At 31.5% G+C, this 20,323-nt stretch overlaps 1 protein-coding gene across 1 annotated transcript in view; it reads left to right on the plus strand.

The window, feature by feature from the left end:
- Positions 1 to 20,323, plus strand: part of LOC143042135 (uncharacterized) — a 46,998-nt gene that overhangs the window by 773 nt on the left and 25,902 nt on the right. The window contains exons 2-10 of the mRNA XM_076214390.1: positions 6,363 to 6,458; positions 8,623 to 8,834; positions 11,757 to 11,922; positions 13,165 to 13,293; positions 14,320 to 14,507; positions 15,243 to 15,396; positions 16,331 to 16,524; positions 17,237 to 17,387; positions 18,213 to 18,400. Of these exons, the coding sequence (XP_076070505.1) occupies positions 6,419 to 6,458; positions 8,623 to 8,834; positions 11,757 to 11,922; positions 13,165 to 13,293; positions 14,320 to 14,507; positions 15,243 to 15,396; positions 16,331 to 16,524; positions 17,237 to 17,387; positions 18,213 to 18,400 (1,422 nt within the window). The 5' untranslated portion in view covers positions 6,363 to 6,418. The remainder of the gene's footprint in view (positions 1 to 6,362; positions 6,459 to 8,622; positions 8,835 to 11,756; positions 11,923 to 13,164; positions 13,294 to 14,319; positions 14,508 to 15,242; positions 15,397 to 16,330; positions 16,525 to 17,236; positions 17,388 to 18,212; positions 18,401 to 20,323) is intronic.

The raw sequence follows: 20,323 nt of genomic DNA on the forward strand, positions 1-20,323 counted from the left end.
CCGCATTGCACTATTAATGGACTAAAAAGGTAAACATATAAGTTCGCTACATTACCGTTTTTCAAAAGATCCAGAGTAACCAATAAAAATTTATTTCAAGCTCAGTACTTAAACATATAAGATAATGAGGCATCTGAAGATTATATAAAAAATAATTCAATTGTTAGAATTATGAATATGTATCACTTGAACGTCTACCTCGATATTTTTAACAGTTTACTTATTTTTGTGTGGAACTTTAAAAAACTTTTTATCATTTAAATTATTTGTTGTACGATTTTCTTTTATTTTACTATTTCAAAAAGAATACAACTTGATAGCTCTTCGTATCTCCATATCGAATTTACAGTTCATTTAATACAGTGTTGGATCCAGGATTTTGAAAAGTGGGCGTAATTCCTGATTACCAATATTTAGCCAAGCGGAACTATGTAAATCAATTTTTAAGCTAAACATTTACATATATCGTATATATTTCATTTATTTTGCCGAACTAAAGGCAGCATACGCCCACTTCGCCCCTGGATCCGCCATTGGCTCTCTTTGGATAAGCTAACTTATAATAAGAAATGCGGAAGTATCATTTTAACCACCAAACTTGTTAACTCATTGCATGGTTTTAAATTTATGTCATTTTTTAAGTTACAGGGAAATGTGCGCTTTTAAATAACTAAGTAAAAAGTAGCTTAACAAGAAACGACCTGTAAAGAGAATAGCGCAAACATTCGTTTTAATATAGTTGAGAATCAGTCACTGTACAGAAGTTTTATATTCTGTTATTTGTATTGACCAATTAAGGCATTCCAAAAGATATGTTTTATTTCCTGACCATATAATTACATCACTAAGAAGCTTCATTCGATACTGTAGTTTTTAAAGGATAAGGCGTCCATATCTGTAGCTATATATTATTTCTGTTAAATTAAAAGTGCAACATCTTTGACTGCAGAAATTTCCCGTGACGATGTTACAAACTTATTGTAGATACATACATGTATATAAAAGACTCGGATTTCGATCAACTAGAACATGCAATACAAATATTGTGAAACGAAAAAAATAATTTTCATAAGTATGTTAAAGCGTTAAACGGTTGCACAGTTTAAAACGAAGCGATTTGCTGCTTTTCGGTTAACATGTTTATACACAATAAAATTTCAAAATTAAAAGCATTCAATTCTTTGATAAAATGCATTTATGCCTGCCCATGCTCTCTGTTACAACGTTAACAAAATGCATAGATATTGCTGTAATTTCTCAGTTATTCAATTCCTATTTCCTTGTTGCTGCATAAAAAAATATTTTTAAAACATACAGGATTCATAACAATCCGGATTTTGAATCTCTGACTACCTTTGCGAGGCAATTCACATAAACGTTTTGTGTCTCAATAAGATCGTAGTACATGTAGTAGCATATATAATAATGACATTACTATAATAATTGAAATGCTTCTTTTTGTAAAAGCGTTGATGGCGTGCACATTTGTTGTATGCAGCGCATAATACGCTTCTGTCAATGTTTTTTTCGCCGATAAAATAACAAAAAGACGCATTTAATTCTTAAACGATAGTTAGAATGGTTCTATGAATTGTGTTTAGGGTTAGATAGAGGTCCGGACGCAAAATGTTTTTTCCATGATAAATTAGAGAAAAATTCGTCCTTTAAATGATTCAGATTAAAAACAAAATGTCGCTGCATTGAATACCCATTAGTGGCTTTTGGCTGGTGTGTGCTCTATGGTTGGGTTGTTGTCTCTCTGACACATTCCACTTTTCTATTCTCAATTTTACGATATCATTATAAGGTTGAGTTCACGAGAAAGTTTCAATAATTTACCACTGTGACAATAGTATTACAAAAAAGAAGCCCTTCAATTCTTAAAAAAATAAAATAATCACTTAGTACCTACCACGAATGAAAAAAAAAGGATCAAGACAGACAAAGTATATTTTAAAGATATTAAAGCCACTACACCGCACTGCCTCAAATACACCCCCCCCCCCCCAAAAAAAAAAAATAAATAAATAAAAACAACATACAAAACACGTTTTTTATCATTTAAGTTTGAGTGTATTAAACCCCCAAAATGGCTTGAAAATCAGCCAAATCCTATTGTCATCGTTGCCTGGTTGACTTAAAAACTTCGTTTTATAAAGTTAGCAGACATAATATGTCATCAGTCAAAAACTGAAGCAACTGTGAGTAAAGTACGCACGGTTGCTGTTAATCCTTTAGCATCGAAACTTGAAATAGTAATGTTACCAGCTCATCATATGCATTAGATCGGTATGACATTTTGTACACCAGGCGATCGTATTATTTACAAAAGACTCATTTATGACGCTTGAAACAAAAATATTAGACATACTATATAACATTCAAAGAGCAAGAGCATAGAGTGTACACAATTCCGAATGTTTTAACAAAGACGACAGTTGTATGTACATGAACGAGCAAAGAAAGAAAAACATTCAAACATCAACAAATATCTTCGTTGTTCATTTCAATCAGTGATTGACATATGAACGGACACAATTTTGTCTTCTAAATAATGTTCCTTTTTATGTTGGAAAGATACCTTAGACAAAACATTTAACTAATGATATTGTTTATGGTGTATCGTAACCACAAACACATTACGGGGTGCATCAATGTCGGATTGTGTCAATCTGCACAGACATATTTGATTACTCCGCCGACACAAACAAGTCCATCATGAACTCATCATATACTTTTATCTAATACAGTTTGTAAAGATCTGTACTTTGTCTTGTTTTCCATTATATTTTTTTATTTGACTATTCATTTAGATAGAAGAGTATTGAGGATAATAAATTGCTTTGCACTTGTAATTGAATATTTAAAGATCGTCATGTTGATGTCGTCGCGGTTTTAAAGATTTAAAATTTTTACGCCGCTGTTAGATTGATAACGAGTGATGTGTAAATCTGCACGCATCAAAGACGCACTTTCATTTTGCATAATCTGTTTTGGTTTGAAACTCTTGAGGTTTTTATAATGAAGATAGGATGTTTTTTTTTATATTTTCCATTTCAAAACTGCTTTTACCATAGCAACGCAACTAGTTTTGTGACCTACAAGTGCATGGAGTGTCGCCTAAACGGTCAAATTAATTATTCCCTACGATATATACTTTAAGTTTGAAAAGGAAGGAAAAAGAAAAACAAGCAAAAAAAAAAAGAAAAGAAAGAAATGAATGAATATACTTAATACATGTAGTCTAACAATAAGCCAGGGGCCCGTTTATCGAAGCTCTCTCAGGATTAGGACGTGTCCTAAGACCAACTTAGGACATATCTTAGTCCTAAGTGGGTTTATCAAACATGTCGCAACTTAGGAAAATCATAGGACTTGTCCTAACTTTATGATACCAATTTAGTTGTCTTAAGATGGTCTTGGGATGGTCCTAACTTTAGGATATATTTAGAATAGTTTTTTTTTAAAACAAATATGGCATGTATAGGTTCCATTTCATTTTTATGGCCGTGTGGGGTGGGCTAGGATAACAAAAATATCGCCATGCTTTCCTTTGGTTGTAATATCTTTCCTTCCTTTAAATTTTTCACCCTTTTCGGTCCTGCCTGTTTTTATTGGTTTATCCTGACTGTTAATCCTGACATAAATTGCCATCCGTCTATTATTTTTTTTGTTGCAAAGTTGCTCATCCTGTTTTATTTTTTATTTCAAACTCCTGTACTGCCTTTTCAAATTTCATTTTAGCCCCATATCAGTTGGTAGCTCCTTTACATGATGCATATTAGATCCAAATACCTCTTTTTAGCACATGTAATAATTTAGTTGAAGCTGTGACTCAGTATTCATATGAAAGATGCACGAGATTTGCCTTTGAACTTTTAAGTACGAAACCCTGACACTTCGAATTCAGCTCACTCAATGCATATAGTGATTTTACCGATTACATATTTAGTTTTAATTATTTACAATTAGTTTGTTCAATTCTTATATAAAACGTCATTGCATTTTTTGTCATTTGTTTTGTTTCATAGAGTTAAAATGTACAATTATAATATAAAAACTGTTTGTTACCTTTTATTTTAAATCATAGTAATTGCTAATGGTTAAATTTGATACAATATTTTAAATTCTAATTTTTAATATGCTATTTTCTTTTACGACAATACTTAGGAGAGCGGTTAGGACATCCTAGCTAAGATATTCCCAAGATAGCTTCGATGTGCATGCTGAGACGTGTCGTAAGTCGGTCCTAACTTTTGTCCTAAGACAATCGTAGGACCGATCTTAGGAGAGTTTCAATAAACAGGCCCCTGATAGAAAGCAATATTTACGAGTTTATTGTTTTGTCTTCAAAATAATTAGACATTTTAAAACAACAAAAATAAAAATTGACGAAACTTACCATTAACTTATAGTATTCTTTTATAATAAAACATGACAAATATAAAAACGACTCATCTGGAATAATAATAAATCATAAAAAGAAAATAGCTCCTACTTAACAATGTAACCCAATTGATGGTGTGGGTAAAGAAGTATGATAATTCCTTTGAGTTCTACCATCCGACAGTAACATTCTTGTTTTATAGTAGCGTCCTTTTGGTTGTTTGTTGCTTATAAACGCAACCACAACGGGCAAAGTGATTTAAATGCAATGTCTCCATCAGTCCACGGTCTCGATTTGAGTACATTTCAATTGAATTCAAGTTTTTATAACAGTTTCAGGGAAAAAAAGTTTTGTCGTAATCATTTGGATTTTTTTACGCTTCATAATGCATGCTAAGGCATTTCACACTTATTTCTTTTTGTTTTACTTCAACATTACTGTACTTTTTTTACAAGATGATTACAGTACGTTATTTTCTATAAATACACTCAAGCCCTTAACATTGAGTTGACGTGCGTAAAATATATTTAGTTATTTTTTATGTATTAATTTTAACACCAAGTTTATATTTCAACTGCATATTCTTTGCATTGTTGATGTATATTACCCAATCTAGATAATTTTGAATGTTTATAATAGCATTTGTATAACACCAAGTCAAATGCTACATCAAATTGTTACAGTATCTTAACTGTCTATATATAGTATAGGCGAATACTTTTATTCACAAAATTAACATATTGAAGAATCGGGGCGATTTCGAGCTTGTCATTGTACACTATAGACACCGTTGAAGTCTATGGTAAACCTCTTTATATCTTATGCATTAGTTATCTGCGTAATTGTAATATCTATTTGACGTATTTTATATATGTTTTCCTTTTACTCATTGAAATTCGCTTGAATGTAAATTAACATATGAGCTTAATTTGACAAACCAAATCAGATTTTTTTTTTGAAAATCTGTTATCGCCCAGTTCGAATACAAAAAGACATTGGCTATTTGACGTGGCTCGGTACTAAACCATCCCGTCTTTGCGTTATTTGATAAATGTTTGTATTCTTGTCTAACATTTTTGCTAAATGTGCTTTTCAATATGCATTTTTGTTTCACTTTGTTGACATTTGTTGACATTTGTGTTTGTTTTACAGTGATTACGATTATAACACAATGTTAACTTCTGTACCCCTATTTTTGACATTTTTACCTGTCATTCCAGTTTGTTTTGTTCACACAACGATGTCAATTGATGTTTTGGTGACTGTCATGAAACTGAGGTTTAGCTAGCTATAAAACATGGTTTTATCCACCATTTTCTACATATGGAATGCTTGTACCAATTAAGAACTATGACAGTTAGTTTCAATTCATTTGATGTGTTTAATCTGTTGATTTTGCTATTTGATAAGGAAAAAAAAGTAAAATGATCACAAAAAAACTAAACTCCGAAGAAGAAGAGAGTTCCTTATCTAGTGGCAAAATCAAACGCTGAAACACATCAAACGAATATATAGACTGTTTGTTTATAATTTTCCTCTTAGCTCTGATCTTTTGTTATTTTCTTTTTTAAAAAGAATATGACAGAAGATAAAGCCAACGCTATTGTAAAAGAAATATTCAATGTAGAACAGTCGACAACACATAAAACACACCTTAATTGATTGCACCTAGCATACAAAAAAAAATCCTTTACCACCCGATGCAATTTTATAATTTTACGTGCATCATTTTATGTATAACATGTAGCGGTGCATTTATCAAAATCGACAATTTTGAATTTGAGTACTAGTAATTCATGTTTGTTATTAATGTGCAAGGTAACCATTACAAACTCATTTAAAATTTAATTGTGTCACTAATATTTAAACGTTTTTAAGCATTTGATGTACTTATTTGATTAAGGACTTTCCGTTTTGAAAGTTTTGAATTTTCCTGGAAGGTCTGACTTTTTTTGTGATTTTTTTTATATTTCAGAATTAGGCCTACTCAGACAAGAACGAAGATAGATATACCTATATTGTGACATTGAAATGAAGGTAGTTGTACTTGGGTACTTAGGATTATTTATGTGTAAGTTGTTATTTAATATAATTGAAGTATATATTCACTTTATGAGATCATTGTAGCTTTTCTATTATGTATTTGACAAGTATATATTCACTTTATGAGATCATTGTAGCTTTTCTATTATGTATTTGACAAGACAAGTCATGTCATTTTTTTTTAAAAGTATTTGAGTAAAAATTTTTATTAAGTATTTTTAGTATGAAACTTTTTTTCTTAAAACTATTATTTGTTTAACCATTTTCTTTGTTCCCGTCATTTCGAACTTGTATGTTTTAAGAAATTTCTATATTCTCGAAAAAATATCCAATCACAGATACATAAACTATTTATACAAAGAATATATTATTTAAAAACGTTAACCCTGACCCCAAATAAAACCCATTATAGAATATATACGAATTTACAAGAGGATATGATGAAAGATTAATAGAGATTGATACGTTAGAATCATGTATCAGTTTGGCCTTTTGTTCAGTTTATAAAAAAAATCTCCAACGCGGAATAACTAGATCTACTCGGATGTTAATAATCATAAAAAAGTCTTTTCGTATTACCAATGGTATTTCAACTGATCGGGCGGAGCGTACGTTTTAATTTGCATAACAGTTTATTTGAAGATGTGTGTGATAAAGATGATTGCCGTTATAATTATTACTGATTTTTAATCACCTATCAGTGTCATCAAAGGAATTTACAAAAGAATGACTGGACACTCCATTAATGAGTTTATCCTAAAACACCTTTCTATAGATGGACTGGTTTATTACATGTATGAGCGAACCGGTTAAACTCCGCCCATTCAAGTGAAATAAATCGAGTAATATAACTGATGTTTTACCACAACAAATATATAACATAATTATAATAAGCATGACGAAGCTAACAGTCTTTATAAAAATCATTAAATAAATGGTGATAACACAGTTTGAAATTTTCATACAAATTACTTAATATCAATTATGACAATTGATAATATTAAACGATTGCTGCATCCTTTTATATGTATAGCCAACCACATCATACACCAAGCGATTGTTTAAATTGTCCTTGTTGATCCCATTAATTTTCTGTCGCCTAGTGTATCAAGCCTGTCAGGAATGCGGTGAACTTATCAAAGAAAGTGGTAAGCTCAAAGATGACAGCGTTAAACACTCGAGATTATAAACACAGATAATCATAAAATATCCAGATGAAACCACCAGCTTCTTAAGAAACTAAAACATGACAACCTTATTTTTGCAAGCAATGTCCTGCTCAGGTCGTTTTAATTTCTTGCCGAATAAGAAGCAAAAAATAATATTTGGATTGTTCATTAATTTTTATTATTGCATAGCAATATAATATTTTCTACAGAAAGTAACCAAAAGTTAGCGTGCAATAAATCTATAATTCATGACGTCATCAACGACAAAATCTCAGTTTAAATCAATTTTTACTTTCAAATATTATATTGCTATGCAATAACCCTATATTAATTATTCGGGCATGCATTCATTTTATCCTGAAAATTATTATGCAATGTATTGCCTATCGATGAAACGCAAAATAAAAACATTAAAACACATTATATAATTACAAATAAAAGATATCCCAACTCCCTATTTAAAAATAACTACAGTGTGCATACATATGAACATTAAATGATGAATTATTTTCTTGAAAATTATAAACAGGGCTTTTAAATTGGCATATATTTGACGTAAAATGACGGTGGACATGGATATCATAAACAAACTCCGTTCGGGATCATCATGAAACCATTTTAGCACAATTACTACACTATAAAAGTAAAGTTTTATTATCAAACATAACTATCTTTGTTATAAAAAAATATAAATTTAGAAAAAAAATAATGTTGGTTGACGTCTTGTTAGATATAGGAAGATGTGTTGTTTATCAAAGAAAAATACCCCCGCTTTCCTTTACATATATCAAACCAACTTTATTTATATATATATGTATATAAAATCTTATTTTTATGGTGAGTTTAGGAATCACTTCAATCTGTGAATTTTAAGACTTTACAAATAATTGCCTGGTTGATATCATGTATATGACGTATTTGTAATTTTGAGGCAAACCTTTTACAAAAGCGCCAATGTTGTCAATAAATCAACCTGCATTTTTACAATGAACATGATTTTTATTCTTTTTTATTTATCTTTAGGTTTTATACAAAAGATAAATTGCATCGAAGAAGAAATTAGAACAGCCACCAAAATACCACAAACACTTGGACTTCATTTGAAAAAGAATACTAAAGATCATTTTATCGTTACTAAAAATCCAAATAGTACAATAAAAATAACTGTTAACCAAGTATTCATTGGAAATGGATTTTTAGGAGCTGTTCCACACTGCCAAACAACCTATATATTAGTAAGTCTAAGATAAATATTTCAAAGATAGTACACACAAGTTTTAACTCACTTTGTAAAGAGCTATTTACAAATCCCCTTTGGGAAAACGACATTTGCAATGTGATCTTTTGGATTATCGGTAATTTGTACATTTTTCCTTTGATGTGTACTCGCTGATAATGTCAGTATCAGTGGACTGGCCGTGATATAAAAAGTATTGGGTTAGTACGCAAATGACATGCGCGAATGCAACGCGTAATTAAGGATCTACTTTCCCCTTTCATTCACAAAATTGCGCGTGATTTTTTTTCGCAGAAACGCACGAGATTTTTGGCGAATGAAACACTTGACATTGTTTGAAACTTTCACAGTTCGTTTAGCCTTTTTGCAAGATTATTGTGAAAATGTGAGCAGAAAAAGCACGAAAAACCCGATAGACTTTCAAAAAAAATGTGTTATATGAAGTACAACTACATATCGTCCATGCTGAGTTTTTATTCATACAATACCAATACATAGCCTGGTGCTGTTCCCAGTAGTTTTCTTTTTCTGTTTCTTGAGAAGTATTTGTTTTACCTGTTCAGTCACTATAAAGTGTTACAATTCACATTTAAACGCAACACATAAATAGTGACCAAAAAGGTACCGCTATCGCAGGAGAGAAGCTAGAAAAAAAAAATTGAAATTTACGCATTTTCGACATTTTTGTGGGATCATCATATACAATTTTAAAAGATGTGGTTTCATTGTCAATGACCAGAGGCGGATTTAGGGGGGGGGGGAGGGGCCCGGCCCCCCTTTTTTGGAAAAAAATTGGTTGCTTATATAGGGAATCATTGAAGCGTGACTGGAGCGGGCCCCCTCTTAGGTCAGTCAGTGGGCCCCCACTTATGAAAATTTCTGGATCCGCCATTGATGACAGATATTCATAGAACAAAGAACAAAAAAGTGAACCGTGATATCAAAGATTTGTATAGTAAATCCTTGGTGATATTTATATGCAGATCTAGTCCAAATTATTATGACATCTTGAAAGGCTATTATATATTTTTTCTTTGGCGCCTTATATCGACAGGAAGGCGTCAAAGCAAAAAATAAAAAAGCCTTCCAAGACGTCATAATTATTTGGACTAATGCGGATCTAGGATAAATTTTTAAAAAGGGGATATAACCGGGGGCATCAAACTATAAAAGTCTACTCTGACCAGAATTGTAGCCTTTATAAGGGGTGACGGTGACCCGGGTCGCTACCCCTAAATTCGCTTCTGAAATTAAAGGTAATTGCAGGGCCTTTAAACTCCAAAATTCATATTTCTGGTCCGTCTTGAAAATAAATGAACATGACTTTGAAAAAGCAAGAATTATAAGCTAAAAGTTTAGTGACGTCTATTAAATTGTTTGAAATAATTATTAAGTCGACAAGAAGTGAGCTTGTTCAGATAATTTAGTCGGTTTACATTGCCTCCTGTTATATAAAAAAGACTGAGATGTGGTATGATTGCCAATGAGACAACTATCCACAAAAGACCAAAATGACACAGACATTAACAACTATAGGTCACCGTACGGTCTTCAACAATGAGCAAAGCCCATACCGCATAGTCAGCTATAAAAGGCCCCGATAAGACAATGTAAAACAATTCAAACGAGAAAACTAACGGCCTTATTTATGTAAAAAAAAATGAACGAAAAACAAATATGTAACACATAAACAAACGACAACCACTGTATAAATGTCTCCTCTTCTTAAAATTATTTGAAATCAATGTGATCGTTTTCATGATGAACACTGAGCGAATAATGACAAAATAAATGTATTTTTATCCACTAAACTAAGTAAAATATAACAATAACTTGTTGTTGAACTCAAAATGATGATCGATGAAAAATCAGCTGAATCGTATCATTCTTATTTCTGACTATCACCTATGCTGATGCTTTGTGAAAAATAAAGAAATTTGACTTATCAGTATGCTACTATTATATTTGGCATTGTTAGAGTCATGTCCGAAGCAGAATATTTATGAAACGCATGCAATAATTCCTTTTCAATACTTTGTGCAAGAGAACGCCATGTTTACTGGATTGTGACAAAATTTTAAATGACGTAATGCAGCCTGTGACGTCAAGTGTGATTCACCGTGATTCAACGCGAAAAAGAAGTTCGTTTGTTATTTTCTCTATTATTGTAGGGATTTTGTTTTTTTTAAATTACTGATAAACAGAATAAAGGACTTTTTGTTTTTGATACTGACTTTATCACAGAAAATATCAGGCTCGCCCTTCGGGCTCACCTGATATTTTACTGTGATAAAGTCAGTATCAAAAACAAAAAGTCCTTTATTCTATATTTATAAGGTTACGAAACCTGGCATTAGCTGTTTTTACATGTTGAATAATAATATTACGTCCCATATTAAAAGATATGATCAGTAGGTTTGCAATATGACTGACTAGAAGATATCACTAAAAGAAAATTATCTGTCGGACTAACACAAGTTTTCAAAAAAATAAGAAAAAAAAGGAAATCACAAAAATGCTGAACTTCAAAAAAGAAAATTCAAGACGAAAAGTACCTTTATCAAATGGCAAAATCAAAAGATCAAACACACCAAACGACTGGATAACAACTGTCATATTCCTGAACTGGTACAGACATTTCTTATGTAGAACATGGTGGATTGAACCTGGTTTTATAGCTAGATAAACCTCTCACTTCAAATGCATACACAAATAATTCTCTTTCACTTAGCATTTGTCAAACCTTCAACACAGTACTGCAAACTCTAATTTTAATATCAGTTTGGTATCTTTTGCCTCTCTTTTACAGAAGAAAACTGAACCGTATACTATAAATGTATAACCCTTACCTTTTTAGAAAAGATACATTTATCACACATGGAATACATTTGGTACGTGTATATAAGAATTCTAATTGCAGATAAACGATTCTACCAAACTTAAAAGTAATGATGGTTTGAAAGTATGTGGACAAAAGGTACAAGAAAAATGGAAAGGATGGAAATCTCAAACAAATAATGTGTCAGTTATTTATCATCAGCTGCTTAACAATCCCTTCGACTACTCCATAAATATTGAGTACATAGGTAAGATAATGTCAACTGTTACAATTGAACTATTATGCTTCTGACTTGGAATCTAATGTTTTATATGAAGTACACGTGTTTATACCAAGACACTATGCACAGAAACAGAAAAGACTTGTTACAAATTTACACAGATTTGATCAAGTGTTGAAATAAAATATAAATCCCAATATGGACTTTTGATGTTCATTCACTTTTTTTGACAATTCAAGTACAGTCGGAAGTACGAAACAGTCAACATGTCATGTGGTGTCTAGTGAGTAGATCTTTCATGCCATCATAACTTAATTCTCATAACAAAAGTCGACATTTTGGAAATCTTGTTCTTGTAAAACATGTACTTTGTTTTAGTGTTTTAATGTACAATAATGAAAAAAAGAGTGAAATTTAGATGTTCCATAAAGAACAGAAAACCCGTATGAAATAGTAATTTGAAATACTTATAACCGTTTCACAGAAATATTAATATGGAATAAAGGTTTCACAGATGGTATCGGATATGTTTCTTACGTCATTACTACGTCATTACTACAATCCCCTTCCCTTTCATGAATGTGACCTACCGAGTTAGACTATTTACCGGGTTTGAAATAACATAAGCAACACGACGTGTGCCACATGTGAAGCAGGATCTGCTTTCCCTTCCGCAGCACTTAAGATCAGCCCTAGCTATATAGTGTTTGGTGGGGTTCATGTTGCTTAGGTTTTTTTTAGTTTTCTATGTTGTATCATGTGTACTATTATTTGCCTGTTTGTCTTTTTTATCATTTTTATCAAGGCGTTGTCAGTTTATTTTCGATCTATGAGTTTGACTGTCCCTCTGGTATCTTTCGCCACTCTTGAATATAAATGCAAAAATCATACTTACAAACCTTATTGCCTTGTCCTGAATGTCTAACATATCCAATGAAGATTTTAAATATTGTCTTAAATGTCACGTACAAAAAGAATAAATTACAAACTACCACCTAATTTTCAATGATAAACATTCATCATGTAATTTAAATTGTATAGTTATGAATACCTAACCTCTCATTGAGATTCACATATTTCTATTAGATTCAATTATTTTTTCCTCCTAATAATAATATATAATATGTGTTTTGTACTTGTTTTGTAAATTATCAGAGTTATACCTTGCTTTGTAATATGCCATTCTTCGTATACTAGGTTAAAGTACATATTTGCAGAAGACTACAACATTTAGAATGCTAATACATTACCGATTGCATTATTTGACAGAAATTCCCCATTCATGTCGGAGTAACCAAACATTATGTGATCATGGTCATTGCAAAGAGACTGACGACACTGGTGGGTATGAATGTATTTGTCAGCCTGGATATACAGGGAAAAACTGTAGTGAGACAGGTAAGAAACAAGGAGAGTCTTGTGGAACGGCTGTAAGTTTAAAGTTCTGATAAATTTCTGGACATATACCTTAAATATGACAGATATGAACGATACCAGGATATATATTAATGACACACATGACGACTTCAATTACTTTGATGTATAAAAAAATCATAAAAATTCCAGGTTGATAATTTTATAAGGTGACATGCATTTTGTCATCACAGTTTGTTTCTTATCAGTGACGCTCGAAGTTATACAATATCTACTCATATATATACACAATCTATGTTTTGAAACACTTTTCTCAATTCGCCGTTTCAGAATATAATGCATTCTGGGTAATATTTCGAAAAGCGTACACCAAAACGTTGTGATTGGTTTAAAACGTGATAAACAATAGAAATTCAACCAATGACGTAACGTTATTTTCATTTTGATGTACGATCAAAGAGATAACCCATAGTCCTTTAGACTCTGCTAAGGCGAATTGATGTATAAATACAACTAATTGCAAAAATGCAACTGAACCAAAATCAGATTTATGTGGTGATTATTGCCAACGAGAGACACATTTTTACGTAAAGCGAATGCAAGTACATGTATTGTTATATAAAATTGTGTCTTTCGCACTTCATGATTTAAAACAAAACGTAATCAAATATTATGCATTGTAAAACTTATCAATGATGTACGGTATTGTCAGTTGTGAAAGGCCTCAACATGACAAAATAAATATCATTACATGTAAGTAAAGCAGGATAATTAAAATGTATCATGTCTTCTAAGTGTCGATTTATCTGGTGTATTGCAAATTCCGTGGCAATCTGCTCTTGGATTTCAGGCAAACGCACACGAGTGGAACATCGATAAAATGTTGTTGACATTCATGTTATTCAAAAACTGTTAATCAAGCTTGATCTACGTTGTAAGATACATATGTAGGCTTATGAGTTATTGTAACACTAACTGATGACGTTGAAAAAGGTATGCATACATCGATATTGATAGAACACACCATACAATTACACAATTATTTTCTAGAAACAATTACTAGAACTGTTGAGGCAAAGGATGAAATAACGCTTCTTTCCATGAACACTAGCATTCCAATCACCAGACATATATGGGTTATAACAGCAGAACCAAACAATGTCATTGTTATAAATATGTCAATGCAAGACAAGAAGTTTCGAAACAGTTTGATGACACATAACACTTATAACATTACGGTAATTTATCATTAAGCCATACCTTATTTATTCTTTGAAATGTAGAACAAATGATTATTTAAATATTTTTATCACAAACGTTTATGATAAGCAATGTGTTCAATAACATTTTGCTGAAGAAAACGTTTTAATCTATACATGGCACAAAGTCCTGACACAAAAATTATATCTGATCTTCAACTCGAACACACACCAATGCATATTACACCAGTATGTATGTTCATTAATTCTATAATTAATAAAATTAAGAATGGAAATTGGGAAGAATTTTTTGAAATTGTACTTTTTTATTTTATTATACATGTTTATGAGGTGACCTTGTCTCATGACTAACGAATTTGCTCGTTTATAAACCTTCAAAATATATTGATAGCGGTAAACAAAATTTTGAAACGGATATTGGACAAGTAAGTCCGTATTCAACTCGAACCAAGGCAACTCCCCTTTTTCAGGTTTGACTGCATATCTGAAACGGACGTCAATCTCACTTTAATTTTGAAACTAATGAATGTAGATGAAATAGATAGCGACCATAAAATTGTGCATCATTACTGAAATAACACGACTGTCAAAACTAATATTTGATATTGCTCCTGTTGTCATGGTTGTAATGTCATAATTTTCTTTTCGTCCCTCTTTTATGATGAAATGTTACCGATGAAAGTCAAATGCTACGAATTCAGCTTATGATAATTGCTTTTTATTCCTTTAAGTAATATTTTATATTTGGTTTAGATATATGATTCATCGAGTACACATTATGTAAGAAATATTACCTTACAAGATTTGAAGACTGTGGAGGAATGGCCATGGATTTCCAGAAGTAATAATGTTACCATTGTGTATGAGCATCCTATTAAAGACAACAGTCTCATTGTGACATACGCAAGTAAGCATTGATTATCTTTAAAAATGCTCGCTGTTTGAATTGTTTAACACTGGTCATTTAGGGCCCTTTATAGCTTACTGTATGGTATGAGTAAAGACCTCGTGTTGAAGACCGTACTTTCTACCTGCTTGGATTTCCAACTATTTTTATCTGAGTGTCACAGATGAGTCTTACGTAGACGAAACGCGCGTCTGGCGTATCAAATGATAAGCCTGGTACCATTGATAAATATTGAACCTATACTTGTTAGTTTTTTATACATTGGACTTGGATGGAGAGTTGTCTCATTGGCACTCATACCACGTCTTCTTATCTGTTTCTTATGATCATGCATGTTCACACATCGTTGTCAATATTATGGAATTTGATGCGACTGTCATATAAGTGAGAGGTTTAGGTAGCTTTAAAACCAGGTTTAACCCTCCATTTTATTCTTACAATGTCCTGTAGTAAGTCAGGAATATCGCAGTTATTACCTTATAGTTCGTTTCTGTGTTATAAACATTGTCGTTTGGTTTTTTGTTGCACTGAATTGTTTCTTTTGTATCGTTGTTTTCCTCTTATAGTTGAGGTGTGTCCTTCGGTTTTAGTTTGTAACCTGGATTTTTTCTCTCTCAAAGGATTTATGACTTTTGTACAGCGGTATACTATTGTTTTTTAATACATAAAGGAATATGTAAATTTCGGAATATTCACATAGTTTTACACAGTTTATTGACATATGAGATAAACACACCAGGGATAACAGGATTTACAACAAATACCTGGGAGTACAACAGACGTCAGAAAACTTTACTTTAAAAAGTAAAACTAAGCATTGTTTGTCTTATTAAAGGTTCGAAAAACAGGGTTAATTTAATACTATGAACATAACATTCTTGGCCGATAATATGTTTCTTTCGATAAACATGTTAAAGAATTATTCTTATTTCAGAGGAACCAAAAGTTCAATATCACCAAATTACAGCAACTAATGAAGTTCGGGCACTGTCATTTGCAAAATCAATATCTCAGTTTAAAGACAAAACCTATGTCTGGTCAATCGTAGGAAAACCAGAACGTATTATACATATATCTGTTCTTGTGAATAACCCATATAGTATGAGTGATAACTTTCCATATATAAAGGTATGTTATATTTTTATTACTTGATTTTATAAGATTGCATAAAAAAATTACTAAAACAATGGTAACATGAAATAAAAAAAAATAAATAAACATTTCTATATTTCTTCTAAAATTTAAAATTTTTATTTTTTTTCAAAAAATCTACCAATATCATGTCATAAAATGATATACATACATAATGTGTCCCCGTGTTTGCAGTGTATGCCATTTTTTTTTACATTAAGCATTTTACCTTGTGAAAAGTTAAATCACAAAAATACTAATCTCCGAGGAAAATACAAAAAGGAAAGTCCCTAATCAAATGGCAAAATCAAAAGCTCAAACACATGAAACGAATTGATAACAACACTATATTCCTCACTTGATACAGACGCATGTATGTAAAGATATGTCACAGAGCTGTCATTATTGCTGACTATGTGGTATGGGAGTGTTAAAAACCGTACAGTGACATGTAACTGTTAATGTTTGTGTCATTTGGTCTCTTGTTGTGGAGAGTTGTTTCATTGGCAATCATACCACATCTTCCTTTAATATGACTAAAATAACGAAACGGTTGTAAAATAAGATTTAAGCTAAACCTGATGAAAAAAAAGTATTTAGATGCATGCAACTTTTAACAATGAAAAATATGCTTTACTAAAAACTGTTTAATACAAACAGACATATTGATTTGATGTTTGAACATTGAAAGTTTCATTTCTTTTTCCAGATCTATAACTTTGGTGAGATTCGTATGTCGCATTCATTAACACTAGATGACCTATCGGATGGATCTTATCAAGCCGACTTTGCCTGTCAAAACTTAACAATCACTTGCAAGCCTTATCAATGGAGCAAAAATATACAATTCTTCGTTCATGGTATGTACTTGTTTAGATTAATATTTTACATATTTTAGAGATAACAAAAACCAAAGTGTAAATTTGTCCATGCATTTATTTAGTTCAACACCCATAATTGGCATATATTATATAATATGTGTACGAAGTTCAAACTAAATATAATAATGTAACACATTAATGTTTACATTCTACAAAAACTTTACCAGATGTATCAGTACAACACTTCTAATGTCAAAAATCAGGATTAGGCGTACATTTAAAAGAAGACTCCAAATTAAGGGTTAGGGTTTAGAAACCTTCAATTGTATATTAAGTAAGCCGGCACCCTTTTTTCGTATGCAAGACATAAAAATTCACTACATTCATATTACTTAGTATTCTTATTCCTTTTAATAATGTATTAAGTTTAATTATCCTTTCTGTAGCCCCGTTGAATAATTTGGAAAGGCATGTTTTTCAGAGAATTGGTTGAAATATTCTATGAATGAAACATATCTCCAAATTTGCCAGGACCTCGAACATTTCAAACTACGAAACAACATGCGAATACGTAAACTGTGATAGCTGATACACAGTAAACATGTTACAAAACATAAATACAAAAAAAAAAAAAACAAAAGAAAAAAACTTTGGTACTCAATGCTCTTCAACTTCGCATCTTTGTGGCCTTTTTAACATTTTTCATTCGAGCATCCCTGGTGAGTCTTTTGTAGAAGAATCGCGCGTCTGACATAATTATCAAATTTCAATCATGGTATGTAAGATATGAGTTTATTTACTAGTAGTAGTGAGAGGATGTATTTTAAATTTCTAGAAGATTTATTTCTCACTTTTGTATTCCAGAAGAAGAAAAGGTACAATATCAACAACTATCTGCATCAAGCAAATTAACGACTTTGTCGTTGATAAGAAACAAGTCTACGTTTGAAAATACAACATACGTATGGTCTATTTCTGCCGAATCAGATACTCTCATATATATCAAAATATCACTGAATGAATTGATGGCAGATTATTTTCCTAACATTGAGGTACGTAAATACTGCTTTATATTTGCTTCATTTAATACTTATCTATAAATCCTATTATTTTTCATATAAAAATTATTCTGTAAATGCACATGATTTATTTTATAAGGTAAAACAAATCAGTTTACTTTTTCTAAATGGTTTTGAAATGTTTTGTTAAAAAAAGATAAAAGATGGGCGAAAGATACCAAAGGGGCGAAAGATACCAGAGGGACAGTCAAACTCAGAAATCGAAAATAAACTGACAACGCCATGGCTAAAAAATAAAAAGACGAACGGACAAATAAAAGTACACAAGACAGAACATAGAAAAATAAAGACTAAGCAACACGAACCCGACCAAAAACGGGGGTGATCTCAAGTGGTCAGGAAGGGTAGACAGATGCTGCTCCATATGTGGCAGCCGTCGTGGTGCTCTTGTTATTACAAATCCGGTAAAAAAAGTCTAATTCGGTATGTCACATTCGTGGTGAAAAGGGAAGTTAACATCAGTGAAAATACACCTACTTCATGTAATTGTAGTACCTCCGAATATATTTATGGACCCATTTCCCATGTTATAACAGGAGATCTTAACATCGTTCAAGACCGAGAGTTAAAATCATTTCTCAGTAAAGGACCTAAATATCGTTCCCCGTCAATTATTAATTGGAATGAGTGTCGTAATATCATCCACGACTCACTCCATACTTACTGTATGAAATGGATAAAACGGGAAAAAGCTGACAAAAAATCTTTGGACTCTTTTTTTAATTCAGTAATGAAGATAGTTGATATACGTATTCAACATTTTAAAGAACATTTTACTATTAACAATAACCACAAAAAACCTATTTCTCGCATCAAACATAAACTAAAAGAACTAGCCAAGAAATTTGTTTTTGTCCCGGCAGATAAAGCTGCTAATAATATTATTATTGTTTGACGTAAATTTTACATTGAGGTTCTGAAAAAAGAAATCACCAATTCACCAACATTCCAACTGACTCCATTTTCAGAAAACGACATCTGTAACAAACATAAACTTTTAGCTACCGCTTTACAAGCAGAGCCAAATACAATGAAAGTCCCAACTATGTACTGGCTTCCGAAGCTACACAAAACACCTTTTAAATATAGATTTATTTCGTCTTCAAGCCATTGTTCCACTACTAAATTGTCTATTCTTCTTACCAGCACACTTGGTACAATTAAAAACCTGATAATAAATTGTTCAAATAAGGCCTTCGAAAATAGTGGAATTAATTACTTTTGGAGTGTCAAGAACTCGTTGGAAGTACTTGATAAATTGCATGCTTATATTGGTGATTTTAAATCTGTTCAAAGTTTTGATTTTTCTACCCTGTATACCACATTGCCTCACATTCTCATTAAGAAAAAATTCACACACCTAATTAAATGGGCATTTAAAAAGTCAGAATGTGAATATATATGTTCAAACTCTTTTAGGTCATTTTTTAGTAGCAATAAACAAAAAAACTATGTCAATTGGACATGCTTTGATACTATATATGCCCTTGAATTTTTACTAGATAACATTTTTGTTCGCTTTGGGGATTCCGTATATCGTCAGATTATCGGAATTCCAATGGGGACTAACTGTGCACCACTTATTGCGGACCTGTTTTTGTATTGCTATGAGTTACAATTTATGACAAAAATAAGCAAAGACCCATCGAAACAACATATGATAAACAAATTTAATAATACTTTTAGATATTTGTATGATATTTTGGCTCTCAATAATGACGACTTCAGTATGTATATTACAGAAATGTATCCTGTTGAACTTACTTTAAATGAAGCTAATACTAACAATGACCACTGCCCTTTCCTCGATCTTGATATCTATATCACTAACGGAAAGCTGAATACTAAAATTTATGATAAAAGAGATGATTTTTCATTTCCTATCGTTAATAATCC

The sequence above is a fragment of the Mytilus galloprovincialis genome, chromosome 8 (assembly GCF_965363235.1).
Source record: "Mytilus galloprovincialis chromosome 8, xbMytGall1.hap1.1, whole genome shotgun sequence".
In the NCBI taxonomy this organism is placed as follows: domain Eukaryota; kingdom Metazoa; phylum Mollusca; class Bivalvia; order Mytilida; family Mytilidae; genus Mytilus; species Mytilus galloprovincialis.